Source organism: Agelaius phoeniceus, chromosome 32, assembly GCF_051311805.1.
Source record: "Agelaius phoeniceus isolate bAgePho1 chromosome 32, bAgePho1.hap1, whole genome shotgun sequence".
Classification (NCBI taxonomy): Eukaryota; Metazoa; Chordata; class Aves; order Passeriformes; family Icteridae; genus Agelaius; species Agelaius phoeniceus.
The window spans coordinates 782,311-801,953 of NC_135296.1; the positions used below are offsets into that span (position 1 = coordinate 782,311).

Genomic DNA, 19,643 nt, shown 5'->3' on the forward strand with positions numbered 1-19,643 from the left:
AAACCCACCCCCTAAACCCCCCAAAATTGACCCCCCCCAAACCCAAAATTGCCTCCCCTCAATCCCAACCCCACCCCCCCAAATTCAGCTCCCCCAACCCCAAAATTGCTCCCCCAACCCCAAATCCACCCCCTAAACCCCCCAAAATTGACTCCCCTAACCCCAAAAACTGACTCCCCCAACCCCAAAATTTACTCCCCCAGCCCCACACACCCCAAATCCGACCCCATGAACCCTCCAAAATTGCTCCCGCTGTTCGCCCCCAACCCCAAATCCACCCCCTAAACCCCCCAAAATCGACTCCCCCCACCCCATAAACCCCCCAAAACTGACTCACCCCAAACCCCAAACTTGCTCCCCCAACCCCAAATCCACCCCCTAAACCCCCCAAAACTGACTCCCCCCGACCCCAAAAATTCCCTCTGCCCACCCCAACAACCCCAAATCCAACCCCAAAATCTTCCCCCCCCACCGCCCCCCAAAATCCCTTTTTCCCCCCTTTTTTTTTCCCCCGCCCCACAGATGGATCCGGACGCCCCCGCGGTTCCCCTGTCGCCCCCCGCCCTATTGAAATCCTACAAGTGGCGCACGGCGACCCCCGGGACGGGCGGGGACCCCCAAAAACTCGGGGGGTCCCCGGGGAGCCGGCGCTGGGCGCGGCTGCAGGGCTGGAGGCGCTCCCACAGCCACCCCGACGCTGTCGGCGACAGAGGCGGCGACAGAGGCGGCGGCGACAGGGGAGGCGACAGAGGTGGCGACAGGGGAGGTGACAGAGGGGTCGCCAAGGCCAGCGCGCGGCGGTCGCTGTTCCGGAGGGCGATCTCGGCCCCGTGCAAGGTGGCCAAAGGTGCGGGGGACACCTGGGGACACCTGGGGACAGGAGGGGACAGGAGGGGACAGGAGGAGTGAGGGGTTTTGGGGTGGGTTTCGGGGTGGGGACGGTGGATTTTGGGGTGATGGATCCCCCAAAAATGGCACCTAAACCCCCCAAAAAGTGGCACCTAAATCCCCCAAAAATGGCACCTAAACCCCAAAAAATGGCACCTAAATCCCCCAAAAAGTGGCACCTAAATCCCCCAAAAAATGGCACCTAAACCCCAAAAATGGCACCTAAATCCCCCAAAAAATGGCACCTAAATCCCCCAAAAAGTGGCACCTAAATCCCCCAAAAAATGGCACCTAAATCCCCCCAAAAAATGGCACCTAAATCCCCCAAAAAATGGCACCTAAACCCCAAAAAGTGGCACCTAAATCCCCCAAAAAGTGGCACCTAAATCCCCCCAAAAAATGGCACCTAAATCCCCCAAAAAGTGGCACCTAAATCCCCCAAAAAATGGCACCTAAACCCCAAAAAATGGCACCTAAATCCCCCAAAAAGTGGCACCTAAATCCCCCAAAAAATGGCACCTAAACCCCAAAAAGTGGCACCTAAATCCCCCAAAAAATGGCACCTAAATCCCCCAAAAATGGCACCTAAATCCCCCAAAAAATGGCACCTAAACCCCAAAAAATGGCACCTAAACCCCAAAAAATGGCACCTAAATCCCCCCAAAAATGGCACCTAAACCCCAAAAAATGGCACCTAAATCCCCCAAAAAGTGGCACCTAAATCCCCCAAAAAATGGCACCTAAATCCCCCAAAAAATGGCACCTAAATCCCCCAAAAAGTGGCACCTAAATCCCCCCAAAAAATGGCACCTAAATCCCCCCAAAAAATGGCACCTAAACCCCCCAAAAAGTGGCACCTAAATCCCCCAAAAAATGGCACCTAAACCCCAAAAAATGGCACCTAAATCCCCCAAAAAGTGGCACCTAAATCCCCCAAAAATGGCACCTAAACCCCAAAAAGTGGCACCTAAATCCCCCAAAAAATGGCACCTAAACCCCAAAAAGTGGCACCTAAATCCCCCAAAAAATGGCACCTAAACCCCAAAAAGTGGCACCTAAATCCCCCAAAAAGTGGCACCTAAATCCCCCAAAAATGGCACCTAAATCCCCCCAAAAAATGGCACCTAAACCCCAAAAAATGGGGGTGATGGATTTATGGGGTGAGGGGTTTTAGGGTGATGGATTTTGGGGTTTATGGAGTTTTGGGGTGGGGGTGAAGGGTTTTGGGGTGACGGATTTATGGGGTGATGGATTTTGGGGTAGGGATGAAGGATTTTGGGGTGATGGATTTATGGGGTGATGGATTTTGGGGTTTATGGAATTTTGGGGTAGGGATGAAGGATTTTGGGGTGATGGATTTATGGGGTGATGGATTTTGGGGTGATGGATTTTGGGGTTTATGGAATTTTGGGGTAGGGATGAAGGATTTTGGGGTGATGGATTTATGGGATGAGGGGTTTTGGGTGTCACCTCCATGGCCTTGTGTCCCTTGGTGTCACCTTGCCCATGGTGCCACCTCCATGGCCTTGGTGTCACCTCAACCTTCAAGTCCCCTCCATGGCCTCGGTGTCACCACACTCATGGTGTCACCTCCATGGCCACCTGTCCCTTGGTGCCACCTCCACCCTGGTGTCACCTCCATGGCCACCTGTCCCTTGGTGTCACCTCCACCCTGGTGCCACCTCCATGGCCATGTCTCCCTTGGTGTCACCACACTCATGGTGTCACCTCCATGGCCTCCTGTCCCTTGGTGTCACCTCCACCCTGGTGCCACCTCCATGGCCACCTGTCCCTTGGTGTCACCTCCACCCTGGTGTCACCTCCATGGCCACCTGTCCCTTGGTGTCACCTCCACCCTGGTGTCACCTCCACGGCCTCCTGTCCCCTCCATGGGTGACAATGCCACCGTGTCCACCCGCTCTGTCCCCTCAGTGCCGTCCTTGGGGACATCCCCGGTGCCGCCCTTGGGGACATCCCCGGTGCCACCCGATGCCACCGTGTGGGACGTGTCCCAGTTCTCGCTGCTGGACGGACACCTGGTGCCACTGGCCAGGGACGAGCAGGTGAGTGGGGACATCCTGGTGACATCCGGGGTGGTGGCACCTCGTGGTGACACCTTGGTGTCCCCTGGGGTGGTGGCACCTCGTGGTGTCCCCTCGTGGTGTCCCCGGGGGTGGTGGCACCTCGTGGTGACACCTTGGTGTCCCCAGGGCCCCTGGCGCAGCAGGACCTGTGCTGGCAGTGCCACCTCTGATGCCACCAACCTGTGCAGGAGGGACCCTGGTGAGGACACGGGGGTGGCACAGGGGGTGACACAGGGGGTGACACACAAGGGGGTGACACACAGGGGGGGTGGCACAGGGGGTGACACACAGGGGGGTGGCACCTGTGGGCATGGGGTGGGGTGGGTGGCCTGTGTCCCTGTGTCCTGTCCCCTGTCCCTGTGTCCCTGTCCCATGTCCCTGTGTCCCGTGTCCTGTCCCTGTCCTGTGTCCTGTCCCATGTCCCTGTGTCCTGTCCCATGTCCCTGTGTCCCTGCCCTGTGTCCCTGTGTCCTGTGTCCTGTCCTGTGTCCTCTGTCCCTGTCCCTGTCCCTGTCCCTGTCCCTGTCCCTGTGTCCCTGTCCTGTGCCCTGTCCCATGTCCTGTCCCTGTCCCTGTCCCTGTCCCTGCGTCCTGTGTCCCGTGTCACCCTTCACTCCGTGACCCTGGGAGCTGGGACTGGGAACTGGGGGATACTGGGGGGCACTGGGGGATACTGGGGGTTACTGGGGGGCACTGGGGGGCACTGGGGGGCACTGGGGGGCACTGGGGGATACTGGGGGTTACTGGGGGCACTGGGGGGCACTGGGGGATACTGGGGAGCACTGGGGGATACTGGGGGTTACTGGGGGCACTGGGGGTTACTGGGAGTTACTGGGGGGCACTGGGGGCACTGGGGGTTACTGGGGGGCACTGGGGGTTACTGGGGAGCACTGGGGGATACTGGGGGTTACTGGGAATTACTGGGGGGCACTGGGGGTTACTGGGGAGCACTGGGGGTTACTGGGGGTCACTGGGGGTTACTGGGAGCACTGGGGGGCACTGGGAGGCACTGGTGGTGCTGAGTTCCCCCCCCCCAGATTTGGACGAGAGGAGCCCCCGGACTGAGCCCCCCCCGAGCTCCCAGTTCAGCAACGTCAAGGTGGGACCGGCCTGGCCCTGCCCTGTCCCTGTCCCTGTCCCCTGTCCCTGTCCCTGTCCCTGTCCCTGTCCCTGTCCCTGTCCCTGTCACCTGTCCCTGTCCCTGTCTCCTGTCCCCTGTCCCTGTCTCCTGTCCCCTGTCCCTGTCCCTGTCCCTGTCCCTGTCACCTCCCCTGTCCTTGTCCCCTCCCATGTCCCTGTCCCCATCCCTGTCCCCCTCCTTGTCCCTTCTTCACCACTCTGGGAGTGACACGGAGCTGTCCCTGTCCCATCCCTGTCACCTCCCTTGTCCCCATCCCTGTCCCATTCCTGTCCTTGTCACCTCCCCTGTCCCTGTCCCTCTCCCTGTCCCCGTCCCTGTCCCTGTCCCCATCCCTGTCCCCTGTCCCTGTCCCATCCCTGTCACCTCCCTTGTCCCCATCCCTGTCCCTGGCCCCTGTCCTTGCCATTGTCCCCTGTCCCCATCCCTGTCCCTGTCCCTGTCCCCATCCCTGTCCCCTGTCCCCATCCCTGTCCCTGTCCCCAGGGGCTGCTGTGGAAGAGGCTCCTCCGGGACAGGAGAAGCCGCGGTGCCACCAAAAATGACCCCGGGGTGGTGGCAGCGCCCGAGGGTGACAGGTAGGGGACACTCCTGGCCTGGTGACACCCACCCCTGTCCCCTCAGTGTCACCTCAATGTCCCCGTTTTTGGTGCCCTGGTGCCATTTCTGTCCCCATTTTTGGGGTCCTGGTGACATTTCTGTCCCAGTTTTGGGGGTTCTGGTGACATTTCTGTCCCATTTTTGGTGTCCTGGTGACATTTCTGTCCCCTCAGGGTCTCCAGCCGCAGCGGATCCCGCGAGTCCCTGGTGCCACCACCCGAGCTGGACCTCACAGGTGACAACGTCATCGTCCGGCCCGTGCACGGCAGCCTGGTCGGGGAGAGGTTCTGCTTCCAGGTACGGCCTAAAAACCACAAAAAATGGCACCTAAACCCCAAAAAATGGCGCTTAAACCCCCAAAAAATGGCACCTAAACGCCCAAAAAATGGCACTTAAACGCACAAAAAATGGCACCTAAACCCCCAAAAAATGGTGCTTAAACCCCCCAAAAATTGGCACCTAAACCCCCAAAAAATGGTGCCTAAATCCCAAAAAATGGCACCTAAACCCCTAAAAAATGGCACCTAAACCCCCAAAAAGTGGTGCCTAAATCCCCAAAAAATGGCGCCTATATCCCCCAAAAAACAGCACCTAAACCCCCCAAAAAATGGCACCTAAACCCCCTAAAAATGGAGCCTAAATCCCCCCAAAAAATGGCACCTAAACCCCAAAAAATGGTGCTTAAACCCCCCAAAAATTGGCACCTAAACCCCCAAAAAATGGCGCCTAAACCCCCCAAAAAATGGCACCTAAACGCCCAAAAAATGGCGCCTAAACCCCAAAAAATGGCACCTAAACCATGAAAAATGGCGCCTATATCCCCCAAAAAATGGTGCTTAAACCCCCCAAAAATTGGCACCTAAACCCCCCAAAATGGCACCTAAATCCTAAAAATGGGCACCCAAATCCCCAAAAAGGGCACCCAGGGCACCCCAGGGATCGTAATGGGGCACCCAGACCCCAAAAAGGGCACCTAAACCCCAAAAAGGGTCCCCTCAATGCCCTTGTCACCCTCAGTGTCCCCTCAGTGTCCCCTCAATGTCCCTGTCACCCTCAGTGTCATCTCAATGTCCCTCACTGTCCCCTCATTGTCCCAGTCACCTTCAGTGTCCCCTCCATGTCCCTGTCACCCTCAGTGTCCCCTCATTGTCCCCTCGCTGTCCCCTCATTGTCCCCTCAGTGTCCTGTCACCCTCACTGTCCCCTCATTGTCCCCATCACCCTCAATGTCCCTCACTGTCCCCTCATTGTCCCTGTCACCCTCAGTGTCCCCTCACTGTCCCTCTGTGTTCCTCACTGCCCCCTCATTGTCCCCACAATGTCCCTGTCACCCTCATTGTCTCCACAATGTCCCTGTCACCCTCAGTGTCCTGTCACCCTCATTGTCTCCACAATGTCCCTGTCACCCTCAGTGTCCCATCACCCTCAGTGTCCCCTCAGTGTCCCTGTCACCCTCAGTGTCCTGTCACCCTCAATGTCCCCTCCATGTCCTGTCACCCTCAGTGTCCCCTCAGTGTCCCCTCTGTCCCCAGGTGATCACCCCCGAGTGCAGCCGCTCCTTTGGCTGCTCCTCCCTGGCCGAGCGCGACCGCTGGATCGAGGAGCTGCGCCGGGCAGCGCAGCCCAACCAGGTGGGACCCTTGGGGACACCCTGGGGACACCCTGGGGACACCCTCGGGACACCTCGGGGACACCTCAGCCACCCCCAGCCCCCTCATTGTGCTCTCCTGTGCTTGGGCTGGGTGGGGAAACTGAGGCACGAACTGCTCAGTGTGGAGCATCCTCAGTGTCCCCGTGTGCCCCCTCCTGTCCCCTCCATGTGTCCCCTCCTGTCCCCATCCCCACCTCCCCTGTCAGAATTCTCTGTCCCCAACCCAAATCCTCCCTTGTCCCCTTTTTGTCCCCTTTGTCCCCACAACCGCCACCCCCATCCCCTTTGTCCCCTTGTCCTCTTGTCCTATCATCCCCTTGTCCATTTCTCCCTTGTCCCCTTGTCCCATTGTCCCCATGACCCCCACTCACATCCCCACTATCCCCTTGTCCCTTTGTCCCCTTGTCCATTGTCCCCATGACCTGACCCCACCGACGTCCCCACTGTCCCTCTGTCCCATTGTCCCTCTGTCCCCACAACCCCCACTCACATCCCCACTATCCCATTGTCCCTTTGTCCCTTTGTCCCCTTCTCCCTTGCCCCTTTCTCCATCCCCATTGTCCCCATTGTCCCCTTCTCCCCATGTCCCCGTCCCCTTATCCCCATTGTCCCCTTATCCCCATTGTCCCCATTGTCCCCCTTGTCCCCATGTCCCCCGTCCCCTCATCCCCACTGTCCCCATTGTCCCTTTGTCCCCTTGTCCATCCCCATTGTCCCCATGTCCCCTTGTCCCTTGTCCCCTTCTCCCATTGTCCCCTTATCCCCATTGTCCCCTTGTCCATCCCCTTTGTCCCCTTATCCCCATTGTCCCCATTGTCCCCCTGTCCCCCTGTCCCCCTGTCCCCCAGGACAACTGCGAGCGCCTGGACCTCTCGCTGTCCCTGTTCCTCTTCGAGGGCCGCCACCTCCCTCCACGCCGCCGCCTCCGCTGCCACCTCCAGCTGGACGGCGCCGTCTTCGCCCGCTCCACGGCCAAGCCGCCCGGCGACGACGGCCAGCTCTTCTGGGGCGAGCTCTTCCACCTGGCCGCGCTGCCGCCGGCGCGCGCCCTCACCGTCACCTTGTGCCACCAGCACCACCACGACGACCCTGCCGGGGGGCAGCCGGTGGCCTCGGTCACCATCCCGCTGGCCGAGCTGGCGGCGCCGGCGCGGCAGCCCCTGGAGCGCTGGTACGCCCTGAGCGGCGCCGGTTCCGATCCGGCGCCGGCGCTGCGGCTGCGCGGGCGCTACCGGCAGGTGAGGGTGCTGCCCATCGTGCGCTACAAGGAGCTGGCGGAGTTCATCACCTTCCACTACCGGGAGCTGTGCGGGCGGCTGGAGCCGGCCATCGCCGCGCGGCACAAGGAGGAGCTGGCCGGAGCCCTGGTGCGCGTGCTGCAGAGCACCGGCAAGGCCAAGGTGCGTTGGGTCGGGTGGGGTGGGTTGGTTGAGTTGGCTTGGGTGGATTTGGGATGGATGGGGTTGGATGAGGTCAGTTGGGTGAGGATGGGATGGGTTGGGTTCGGTTGGGTTGGGTTGGATGAGTTGGGTTGAGCAAAGAGGGGTTGGGATGAGTTGGGTAGGGTTGGGATGGGTTGGGTTGGGTGAGGATGAGTTGGGTTGGGATTGATGAGTTGGGTAGGATTCAGTTGGGTTGGGTGAAGATGGGATGGGTTGAATGCGTTGAGTTGGGATGAGTTAGATGCGTTGGGTTGGGTTGGGTTGGGTTGGATGAGTTGGGTTGGGTTGGGTTTGATGGGATGGGATGGATGCATTGGGTTGAGTTTGGTTGGGTTGGGTTGGATGCATTGGGTTGAGCAAGAATGGAATGGGTTGGGTTGCGTTGACTTGAGTTGAATTGGGTTCAGTTGGGTTGGGTTGAGTTGAGTTGATTTGGGTTGGGTTGTGTTGAATGAGTTGAGTTGGGTTGGGTTGCGTTGGGTTAGGTTGGCTTGCATTGAGTTGGGTTGGGTGGGGTTGAGTTGAATGAGTTGAGTTGGGTTGGGTTGCATTGAGTTGAGTTGGGTTGGGTTGCATTGAGTTGAGTTGGGTTGGGTTGAGTTGAATGAGTTGAGTTGGGTTGGATTGGGTTGTGTTGAGTTGAATGAGTTGGGTTGGATTGGGTTGAGTTGGGTTGGGTTGAGTTGAATGAGTTGGGTTGGGTTGGGTTGCATTGAGTTGAGTTGGGTTGGGTTGGGTTGGGTTGGGTTGAGTTGAATGAGTTGCGCCACCACAGCATTCACGTAAAACCCAACCCAGAAGAACACCAGAACACCCATCACGCTTGATTGACCTGCTCACTTCGGTGTCCTGGGTGCCACCAACCCTTTGGGGTGTCCCAAATGCCACCAAACCCCTTGGGGTGTCCCAGGTGCCACCAAACTGTCCCCACCTGTCCCCGCAGTCCTTCCTGATCGACCTGGGCGTGGCCGAGCTCGACCGCCTCGACGAGCACGAGGCGCTGATCTTCCGCGAGAACACCTTGGCCACCAAGGCCATCGACGAGTACATGAAGCTGGTGGGGGCCAAGTACCTGCAGGACACGCTGGGTACGCCCAGGGGACACAGGGACATCCCAGGGCGTGGCAGGGGGTGGGACACCTCGGGTGGGATGGACATCGGGGTGGTGGGACAGCCCTGACCATCCGTGGTGATGTGGTGGTGACTCCTTGGTCCCTTCGTGGGTTGTGGGAGATCCTTGACCACCCATGGGGACGTGTTGTGGGTTCCTTGGTCACTTCATGGGTTGTAGAACATCCCTGACCACCCATGGGGACGTGTTGTGGGTTCCTCCCATCCATCCCCACCTTGGTGACCCCTCGGTCCCCTCACGGGCTGTCCCCTGTCCCCAGGGGAGGTGGTGGTGACACCTTGGTGACCTCTTGGTCCTCTCATGGGTTGTGGGACACCCCTGACCACCCATGGGGACGTGTTTTGGGTTCCTCCTGTCCATCCCCACCTTGGTGACCCCTTGGTCCCCTCACGGGCTGTCCCCTGTCCCCAGGGGAGGTGGTGGTGACACCTTGGTGACCTCTTGGTCCTCTCACGAGTTGTGGGACACCTCTGACCATTCATGGGGACGCGTTTTGGGTTCCTCCCGTCCATCCCCACCCTGGTGACCCCTTGGTCCCCTCACGGGCTGTCCCCTGTCCCCAGGGGAGGTGGTGGCCCAGCTCTGCAGCTCTGAGGAGAGCTTCGAGGTGGACCCCAGCAAGATCTCGGGGCTGGAGCTGTTGGAGCACCAGCAGCACCTGCGGCAGGTGTGCGAGGAGACCCTGAGGCGCATCAGCGACGGCTCCGAGTGAGGGACACCTTGGGGACACCTTGGGGACACCTGGGGACACATGGGGACACCTGGGGTGGCATCGGGGTGGCATCGGGGTCTGGAGAACCTGGGAGGAGCTGGAACATGGAGGTGGGATCAGGGATAGGATGGGTACCAGGGGTCAGGGATTGTCACCGTCCTGGGGTGGCACCAGGGTGGACCTGGGGACAAGTTTGGGATGGAGATGGACACCAGGATGGACTTGGGGACAAGTTTGGGGATGGACATGGGTGACAGGGATGGGGATGGACACCAGGATGGACGCGGGGACAATTTTGGGATGGGGATGGACACCAGGATGGACCCAAGGATAATTTTGGGATGGAGATGGACACCAGGATGGACCCATGAACAATTTTGGGATGGGGATGGACACCAGGATGGACTTGGGGACAAGTTTGGAGACAGGGATGGGGATGGACACCGGGATGGACCCAAGGACAATTTTGGGATGGGGATGGACATCAGGATGGACCTGGGGACAAGTCTGGAGATAACCATGGGTGACAGAGATGGGGATGGACATCGGGCTGGACGTCATGACGGACACGGGGTCAAGCTTGGTGGCCTCCACACTCACACAACCCCAAAAAGCCCTCGATGCCACCGCCCCCCACACGATGCCACCGCCCCGTGGTGGCCCTGGCGCGTCCCCCGTGCCCACCACGCCGTGCCTGGGCAGGTCCTTCCCGTCGGAGCTGGCCGAGGTGTTCGCGGCGTGGCGGGACGCGTGCGCGGCGCGCGGCAAGGAGGACATCGGCCAGCGCCTGGTGTCGGCCTCGCTCTTCCTGAGGTTCCTCTGCCCGGCCATCATGTCCCCCAGCCTCTTCGGCCTGGTCCAGGAGTACCCCGGCGAGGCCACCGCCCGCAGCCTCACGCTGGTGGCCAAGGTCATCCAGAACTTGGCCAACTTCACCACGTAGGTGGCCACGGGGGCGTGGGGTGGTGGGGACATCCCCGGCTGGGATCTGGGACCCTTTGACCATGACGGTGACCCATGACCATGATGGTGGACAAAGTGACCATGGTGGACCGAGTGATCATGATGGTGACCCCAGACCATGGTGTTGACCCATTGACCATGACCATGTCAGTGACCCCAGACCATGGTGGTGACCCCTTGACCATGACCATGGCATTGGGCCCTGACCATGGTGGTGACCCCTTGACCATGACCATGATGATGACCCCAGACCATGGTGGTGACCCCTTGACCATGGTGGTGACCACTTGACCATCATGATCACCCCTTGACCATGGTGACCCTAGACCATGGTGATGACCCCAGACCATGATGATGACCCATGACCATGTCAGTGACCCCAGACCATGGTGGTGATCCCTTGACCATGACCATGATGATGACCCATGACCATGTCAGTGACCCATGACCATGACGATGACCCCTTGACCATGGTGGTGACCCCTTGACCAAGACCATGGTGGTGACCCTGACCATGATGGTGGACCAAGTGACCATGGTGATGACCCCTTGACCATGACCATGGTGGTGACTCCTTGACCATGACCATGGTGGTGACTCCTTGACCAAGACCATGGCGATGACCCCTTGACCATGACCATGGTGATGACCCCTTACCATGACCATGGTGATGACCTCTTGACCATGGCCATGACGGTGACCCTGACCATGATGATGACCTCAAACCATGATGATGACCCCTTGACCATGACCATGGTGATGACCCCTTGACCATGACCATGATGGTGACCCTGACCATGATGATGACCTCAAACCATGATGATGACCCCTTGACCAAGACCATGGTGATGACCCCTTGACCATGTCACCACGGTGATGACCCCTTGACCGTGTCCCCACGGTGCTGGCCCCAGGTTCGGCGACAAGGAACCCTACATGACCTTCATGAACGACTTCCTGGAGCGCAGCTGGGCCACCATGACCGAGTTCCTGCAGGCCGTGGCCTCGCCCGAGGCCAGCGCCCACATGGCCACCTACGACGGCGTCGTGGACCTGGCCCTGGAGCTGGCCACGCTCCACCTGCTGCTCTGCGACATCTTCTCCAGCCTGGACCAGGTGCCACCGCCGCTGCCACCGCCCCTCTGTCCCCATCGTCACCTCCTTGTCCATCGGGCTCCACCCGTGATGTCCCCGTGGTGTCCTCCAGGCCACGCAGGAGGAGCTGGAGCCGCTGCCCACCATCCTCAGGGCCATCAGGGAGGGGACACCTGTCCCCGTGTCCGTCCGCCTCAGCTCCACCGCCAGAAGGTACCTGGGGACACCTGGGGACACCTGGGGACACCTGGGGACACCTGGGGACATCTGGGGACAACGGGGACACGTTGGTGTCAGGATTTGGGGTTCCTCTGGTCCCGTCTGGGACTGGGAGATGGGTCTGGTCCCACCAGGGTTTGGGGTCCTCCAGGTCTCACCAAGATTTGGGCTCTGTCTGGTCCCACCAGGGTTTGGGGTCCCTCAGATCTCACCAGGGTTTGGGGTCCCTCTGACCCCATTCGGGATCAGGAGATGGATCCCATCCCACCAGGATTTGGGGTTCCTCTGGTCCAATCTGGGACTGGGAGATGGGTCTGGTCCCACCAGGATTTGGGGTCTCCTCTGGCCCCACCAGGGTTTGGGGTCTCCTCAGATCCCACCAAGATTTGGGGTCTCCTCTGATCCCACCAGGGTTTGGGGTCTCTGTGATCCCACCAGGGTTTGGGGTCTCCTCTGATCCCACCAGGGTTTGGGGTCTCTGTGATCCCACCAGGGTTTGGGGTCCCTCTGATCCCACCAGGGTTTGGGGTCCCCTTTGATCCCACCAAGATTTGGGGTCTCTGTGATCGCCATTGTCCCCCTGTCCCCATGACCCCCACTCACACCCCATTGTCCCCATTGTCCCCATTGTCCCCCTGTCCATCTGTCCCCCTGTCCCCACTCACACCCCCCCATTGTCCCATTGTCCCCATTGTCCCCATTGTCCATCTGTCCATCTGTCCCCATTGTCCCCATTGTCCCATTGCCCCATTATCCCCTGTCCATCTGTCCCTCTGTCCCCACTCACACCCCATTGTCCCCATTGTCCCCATTGTCCCATTGCCCTCATTGTCCCCATTGTCCATCTGTCCATCTGTCCCCATTGTCCCCATTGTCCCATTGTCCCCATTGCCCCATTGTCCCCATTGTCCCCATTGTCCCCCTGTCCATCTGTCCCTCTGTCCCCACTCACACCCCATTGTCCCCGTTGCCCCATTGTCCCCATTGTCCCCATTGCCCCATTGTCCATCTGTCCCCATTGTCCCCATTGTCCCCATTGCCCCATTGTCCCCCTGTCCATCTGTCCCATTGTCCCCACTCCCCCCCATTGTCCCCATTGTCCCCATTGTCCATCTGTCCATCTGTCTGTCCCCTCCCAGCCCCTCGGACGCCCCCAGGCCGGGATTTCTCCCCCCTCGGGACCTCCCCAAGCACAGCCCCCTCCTCAAGAGCCAATCCCTGACCAGCGTCCGCCGCCTCCGCGCCCACGACGAGGCCACAACGGCGGCGCCACCCCCGGTGCCACCCCCGGGGACACCCCCGGGGACACCGGAACCGATCCCGGGCCCGGCCCCGGTGGTCCCGGCCCGGCGCCGCCGCCACGTCCAGCGCACGCAGTCGGTGCCGGCGCAGGGGAAGGGGACGCGGTGCCCGCCCGAGTGCGGTGACAGCGCGGCCCAGGTGGCACCGGCACCGCCCGGGGGTGGCACCGGAGCGCCGGGGACCGGGGATGGCGCGGTGAGTGGCGGGGAGGACACGGCGGCACCGGGGCGGGGCGGGGACGGGTTTGGGCACCGGGATGAGGGGTTGGGGTGTGGTGGCGTTAACGGGGGTGTGGTGACATTAACGGGGGTGTGGTGACATTAACGGGGGTGTGATGGCGTTAACGGGGGTGTGGTGACATTAACGGGGATGTGGTGACACTAACGGGGGTGTGGTGACATTAACGGGGGTGTGGTGACACTAACGGGGGTGTGGTGGCATTAACGGGGGTGTGGTGACATTGACGGGACTTCAATGAGTGGCCCGGTGCCATTACCGGCTGTCCCGGTGCCATTACCGGCCATTCCCGGGTGTCCGGTGCCATTACCGGCCATTACCGGCTGTCCCGGTGCCATTGCCGGCTGTCCCGGTGCCATTACCGGCTGTCCCGGCGCCATTACCGGGCCATTACCGGCTGTCCCGGTGCCATTCCCGGGTGTCCGGTGCCATTACCGGCCGTTACCGGCTGTCCCCGTTGTCGCAGCCCCGGGGGAAGCTCCGCTCGTCGGCGTCGCTGCCCCGCAAGCCCTCGGTGCCGTGGCAGCGCCTGGCCGAGGACGCGGCGGCGCCGGGGGAGCTCTACGGGCTGAGGCCGCTCGAGAAGGTAACCCCGGTGTCCCCCGGTGTCCCCCGGTGTCCCCCCGGTGTCCCACGGTGTCCCCAAGCCCCGGTGACCTCATCCCGCTGTCCCCAAGCCCCGGTGTCCCCCGGTGTCCCCCCGGTGTTCCTGTCCCGGTGTCCCCAGCACGGGCGGCTGCGGGAGGAGGTGACCATGGGTCGGTGACACCTCCCGGCAACCTCATCCCCGGTGTCCCCCGGTGTCCCCAAGCCCCGGTGCCCCTGTCCCCGTGTCCCCAGCACGGGGGGAGGTGACCGAGGCTGGGTGACACCTCCCGGTAACTTCGTGCCCAGTGCCCCCAGCTCCCGGTAACCGGGTCCCCGGTGTCCCCAAGCCCCCGGTCCCCTCCCGGTGACCCTGTCCCGGTGTCCCCAAGCCCCGGTAACCGGGTCCCCGGTGTCCCCAAGCCCCGGTGACCCCATCCCGGTGTCCCCAGCACGGGCGGCTGCTGGAGGCGCTGTGGGAGCGCCTGGAGCGGGCGGTGTCCCCAAATCCCCGGTGTCCCCCCGGTGTCCCCAATCCCCCGTTACCCCCGGTGTCCCCAAGCCCCGGTGTCCCCCCGGTGTCCCCAATCCCCGGTAACCGGGTCCCCGGTGTCCCCAAGCCCCGGTGTCCCTGTCCCGGTGTCCCCAAGCCCCGGTGCCGCTGTCCCGGTGTCCCCAAGCCCCCGGTGTCCCCAAAACCCCGGTGTCCCCCCGGTGTCCCCAGACCCCCGTTACCCCCGGTGTCCCCAAGTCCCGGTGTCCCTGTCCCGGTGTCCGCAGCACGGGCGGCTGCTGGAGGCGCTGCGGGAGGAGCTGGCGGAGCTGCGGGAGCGCCTGGAGCGGGCGGAGGCGCGGGCGGCGCGGGCCGAGCAGCAGCACCGGGAGCGCCTGGAGCGGCTGCGGGGGCAGCTGGACGAGGGCAACGCCCGAGCCGCCAACCTGGCGGCCAGGTGGGCGTGGGGACCCCGAAAATGGGGTGGGGGACCCCGAAATTGGGGTGGGGGACCCCGAAAATGGGGTGGGGGGCACCGAAAATGGGGTGGGGGGCATCGAAAATGGGGTGGGGGTGGCCGAAAATGGGGTGGGGGTGGCCGAAAATGGGGTGGCCCAGTTTGGACCCCGTTAGGCCCCAGTTTGTCCCAGTTAGGCCCAGTTTGCCCCAGTTTGTCCCAGTTTGCCCCAGTTTGGGGTCCCAGTTAGTCCCAGTTTGGGGTCCCAGTTTTGCCCCAGTTTTCCCCAGTTTGGGGTCCCAGTTTTCCCCAGTTTGGGGTCCCAGTTTGTCCCAATTTGTCCCAGTTTGGGGTCCCAGTTTGCCCCAGTTTTGCCCCAGTTTTCCCCAGTTTGGGGTCCCAGTTTGGGGTCCCAATTTGTCCCAGTTTGGGGTCCCAGTTTTGCCCCAGTTTTCCCCAGTTTGGAGTCCCAGTTTGGGGTCTCAGTTTGTCCCAATTTGTCCCAGTTTGGGGTCCCAGTTTGCCCCAGTTTTGCCCCAGTTTTCCCCAGTTTGGGGTCCCAGTTTGGGGTCCCAGTTTGTCCCAGTTTGTCCCAGTTTGGGGTCCAGTTTGGGGTCCCAGTTAGTCCCAGTTTGCCCCAGTTTGGGGTTCCAGTTTGGGGTCCCAGTTTGTCCCACTTTGGTCCATCCCCAGTCCCAGTTTGCCCCAGTTTGCCCCAGTTTATCCCAGTCTGTCCCTGTCTGTCCCCGTTTGCCCCAGTTCGTCCCAGTCTGTCCCAGTCTGTCCCAGTTTGTCCCAGTTTGCCCCAGTCTGTCCCAGTCTGTCCCAGTCTGTCCCAGTCTGTCCCAGTTTGTCCCAGTTCATCCCAGTTTGTCCCTCCCTGTCCCCCCAGGCTGACGGCGGCCGAGGGCGGCCGCAAGAAGGACCTGGAGAGGCTGAAAAGCAACGAGGAGAGAGGGAGGGAACTGGTGAGACTGGGAGGGGACACCGGGGACACTGGGAGGATGGGGGGGACACTGGGGACATTGGGGGGACTGGGAGGGGAAACTGGGAGGGGACACTGGGGACACTGGGAACACTGGGGACACTGGTGAGACTGGGAGGGGACACTGGGGACACTGGGAGGGGACACTGGGGTGACACAGAGGGGACACAGGGGACACCAAGGTGACACGGAGGTGACCTAGAGGTGACACAGAGGGGACACAGAGGGTGACACCAAGGTGACACAAAGATGACCTAGAGAGTGACACTGAGGTGACACGGACGTGACACCAGGGTGACACTGAGGGTGACACTGAGGGTGACACCAGGGTGACACTGAGGGTGACACTGAGGGTGACACAGAAGGTGACACAGAGATGACACCAAAGTGACCCAGAGCGTGACACTAAGGTGGCACTGAGGTGACACAGAGATGACACCAAAGTGTCCCCTGTGTCCCCTGTGTCCCCTGTGTCCCCTGGTGTCCCCTGTGTCCCCTGTGTCCCCGGTGTCCCCCTGTGTCCCCTGGTGTCCCCTGTGTCCCCCTGTGTCCCCTGGTGTCCCCTGTGTCCCCTGTGTCCCCCGGTGTCCCCCGGTGTCCCCTGTGTCCCCCGGTGTCCCCTGGTGTCCCCCGGTGTCCCCTGTGTCCCCTGTGTCCCCTGTGTCCCCTGGTGTCCCCTGTGTCCCCTGTGTCCCCCGGTGTCCCCCGGTGTCCCCTGTGTCCCCTGTGTCCCCCGGTGTCCCCCGGTGTCCCCTGGTGTCCCCCGGTGTCCCCTGTGTCCCCCGGTGTCCCCTGGTGTCCCCTGGTGTCCCCTGGTGTCCCCCGGTGTCCCCTGGTGTCCCCTGTGTCCCCCTGTGTCCCCCTGTGTCCCCCTGTGTCCCCTGGTGTCCCCTGTGTGTCCCCGGTGTCCCCGGTGTCCCCTGTGTCCCCTGTGTCCCCTGGTGTCCCCTGTGTCCCCCTGTGTCCCCTGTGTCCCCTGGTGTCCCCTGGTGTCCCCTGTGTCCCCTGGTGTCCCCTGGTGTCCCCTGTGTCCCCTGGTGTCCCCCTGTGTCCCCTGTGTCCCCTGGTGTCCCCTGGTGTCCCCTGGTGTCCCCTGTGTCCCCTGGTGTCCCCCGTGTCCCCTCTGCAGGAGCGGCGCCTCTTGGGGCTGGAGCAGGAGCTGCGCAGGGCCCGGGGCCACCCCTGCCACGTCCCCAAGGTGTCCCCAGGGTGTCCCCAAAGTGTCCCCGAGTGCCACCATGAGCCTGGTGACGACAGCGACGCCACCAGCGTGTGACACCGGCTGTCCCCGAGGTGTCCCCGAGGTGTCCCCAAAGGGGCTGCCACCAGCGATGCCACCGGCGTGTGACACCACAGATGTCCCCAAGGTGTCCCCAAGGTGTCCCCGAGCTGCGCAGGACCCGGGGCCACCCCCGCAATGTCCCCAGGGTGTCCCCAGGGTGTCCCCAAGGTGTCGCCACCCCCGCAGTGTCACAGGAATAAACGATGGCGTTGTCACCAGGGCTGTCCCCAGCTCCTTGGGGACACTCGGGGACGTCTCCGTGTGACCCCACCCGGTGTCCCCAATGTCCCCTTGATGTTCCCATGGTGTCCCCATTGTGTCCTCAATGTCCCCCCAGTGCCACCCCGGTGTCCCCATGGTGTCCCCAATGTCCCCTTGATGTTCCCAATGTCCCCATGGTGTCCCCAGTGTCCCCTCAATGTCCCCCCACTGCCACCTCAGTGTCCCCTTGATGTCCCCTTGGTGCCCCTTGGTGTCCCCTCAGTGCCACCCCAGTGCCCCCACTTTGTCTCATTTCAAGGGGACACTGGGGACATTTTTTGGGGGAGCTGTGGTGACATTTTTTGGGGACGTTTGGGGACATTTTTGGGGTCAGCCCCGTTTTTGGGGGTTTTTATTTTGGGGTTCCGGGGTTTTTTGGGGTGCCAGAGGTACCTGAGGGGGGATGGCACCCCCTGAACCCATTCCAGGTGTCCCCAAATGTCCCCAATGTCCCCAAGCATCCCCAATAACACAAATCGCACACAACGGGACCAGATTTGGGGTCACCCCGTTCCTGTTTTTTGGGGTTTTTACCCCAATTCTTTTTGGGGTTCTGGGTTTTTTGGGGTGCCACAGGTACTCGGGGATGGTGAAGACATCCCAGGGAGGGGATGGCACCCCCTGAACCCATTCCTGGTGTCCCCAGTGTCCCCAAACGTCCCCAATAACACAAACCGCACACAATGGGACCAGATTTGGGGTCAGCCCCGATTTTGGGGTTTTTTATTTGGGGGTTCCGGGTTTCTTGGGGTGCCAGAGGTGGCCGGGGATGGTGAAGGCCTTGATGTCCCCCTGAACCCATTCCAGGTGTCCCCAATGTCCCCAAACATCCCCAAATCCCCATTAAACACCAAGACCAGGAGTCGATCGTTTTTGGGGTCAGCCCCGTTTTTGGGGTTTTTACCCCAATTCTTTTTGGGGTTCCGGGTTTTTTGGGGGTGCCATGCCCTGAGGGGTAGCACAGGTACCTGAGGATGACAAAGGGATCCCCAAACCCCCTTCAGTGTCACCCCAATGCTCCCAAACATCCCCAAATCCCCATTAAACACCAACACCAGGAGTCGATCGTTTTTTGGGGTCAGCCCCGATTTTGGGGTTTTTTATTTGGGGGTTCCGGGTTTCTTGGGGTGCCAGAGGTACCCAGGGATGGTGAAGGCCTTGATGTCCCCCTGAACCCCAAATTTCCCCCCATAAACCCCCTTTGATGTCACCCAAGCATCCCCAAATGTCCCCAATGTCCCCATCCCCAATAACACAAATCGCACACAACGGGACCAGATTTGGGGTCACCCCGTTCCCGTTTTTTGGGGTTTTTACCCCAATTTTTTGGGGGGTTCCGGGTTTTTTGGGGTGCCAGAGGTGGCCAGGGATGGTGAAGGCCTTGATGTCCCTCTGAACCCATTCCAGGTGTCTCCAATGTCCCCAAACATCCCTAAATCCCCATTATTGATGACACCAGGAGTTGATCGTTTTTGGGGTCAGCCCCGATTTTGGGGTTTTTACCCCAATTTTTTGGGGGTTTCTGAGATTTTTGGGGTCCCACAGATACCCAGGGATGGTGAAGGCCTTGATGTCCCTCTGAACCCATTCCAGGTGTCCCCAAAGTCCTCAAACCTCCCCAATAACAAAAACCGCACACACCGGGATCGTTGTTTGGGGTCAGCCCCGATTTTGGATTTTTTTATTTGGGGGTTCCGGGTTTTTTGGGGTGCCAGAGGTGGCCGGGGATGGTGAAGGCCTTGATGTCCCCCTGAACCCATTCCAGGTGTCCCCAATGTCCCCAATGTCCCCAAACCTCCCCAATAACACAAACCGCACACACCGGGATCGTTTTTTGGGGTCAGTCCCGATTTTGGGGTTTTTTATTTGGGGGTTCCGGGTTTCTTGGGGTGCCACAGATACCCAGGGATGGTGAAGGCCTTGATGTCCCCATAAAGCCCCCTTTGATGTCACCCAAGCATCTCCAAATGTCCCCAATGTCCCCATTACCAACAACACAAATCGCACACAATGGGACCAGATTTGGGGTCACCCCGTTCCTGTTTTTTGGGGTTTTTACCCCAATTTTTTTGGGGGGTTCCGGGTTTTTTGGGGTGCCACAGGTACCCAGGAATGGTG

The 19,643-nt window shown here is 60.9% G+C and overlaps 1 protein-coding gene across 1 annotated transcript; it reads left to right on the top strand.

Annotated features, from left to right (window-relative positions):
• The first annotated feature begins 522 nt into the window (after positions 1-522).
• Positions 523-18,150, top strand: RASAL3 (RAS protein activator like 3). Its single transcript, XM_077192341.1, has 18 exons — positions 523-847; positions 2,821-2,951; positions 3,099-3,171; positions 4,010-4,071; positions 4,597-4,688; positions 4,884-5,007; positions 6,242-6,340; positions 7,209-7,760; positions 8,746-8,890; positions 9,498-9,642; positions 10,349-10,585; positions 11,524-11,725; positions 11,817-11,917; positions 13,063-13,420; positions 13,929-14,048; positions 14,828-14,997; positions 15,890-15,965; positions 17,112-18,150. The coding sequence occupies exons 1-18, from the start codon at positions 523-525 to the stop codon at positions 17,256-17,258; spliced, it is 3,159 nt and encodes a 1,052-aa protein (XP_077048456.1). The 3' UTR covers positions 17,259-18,150.
• The last annotated feature ends 1,493 nt before the right edge of the window (positions 18,151-19,643 follow it).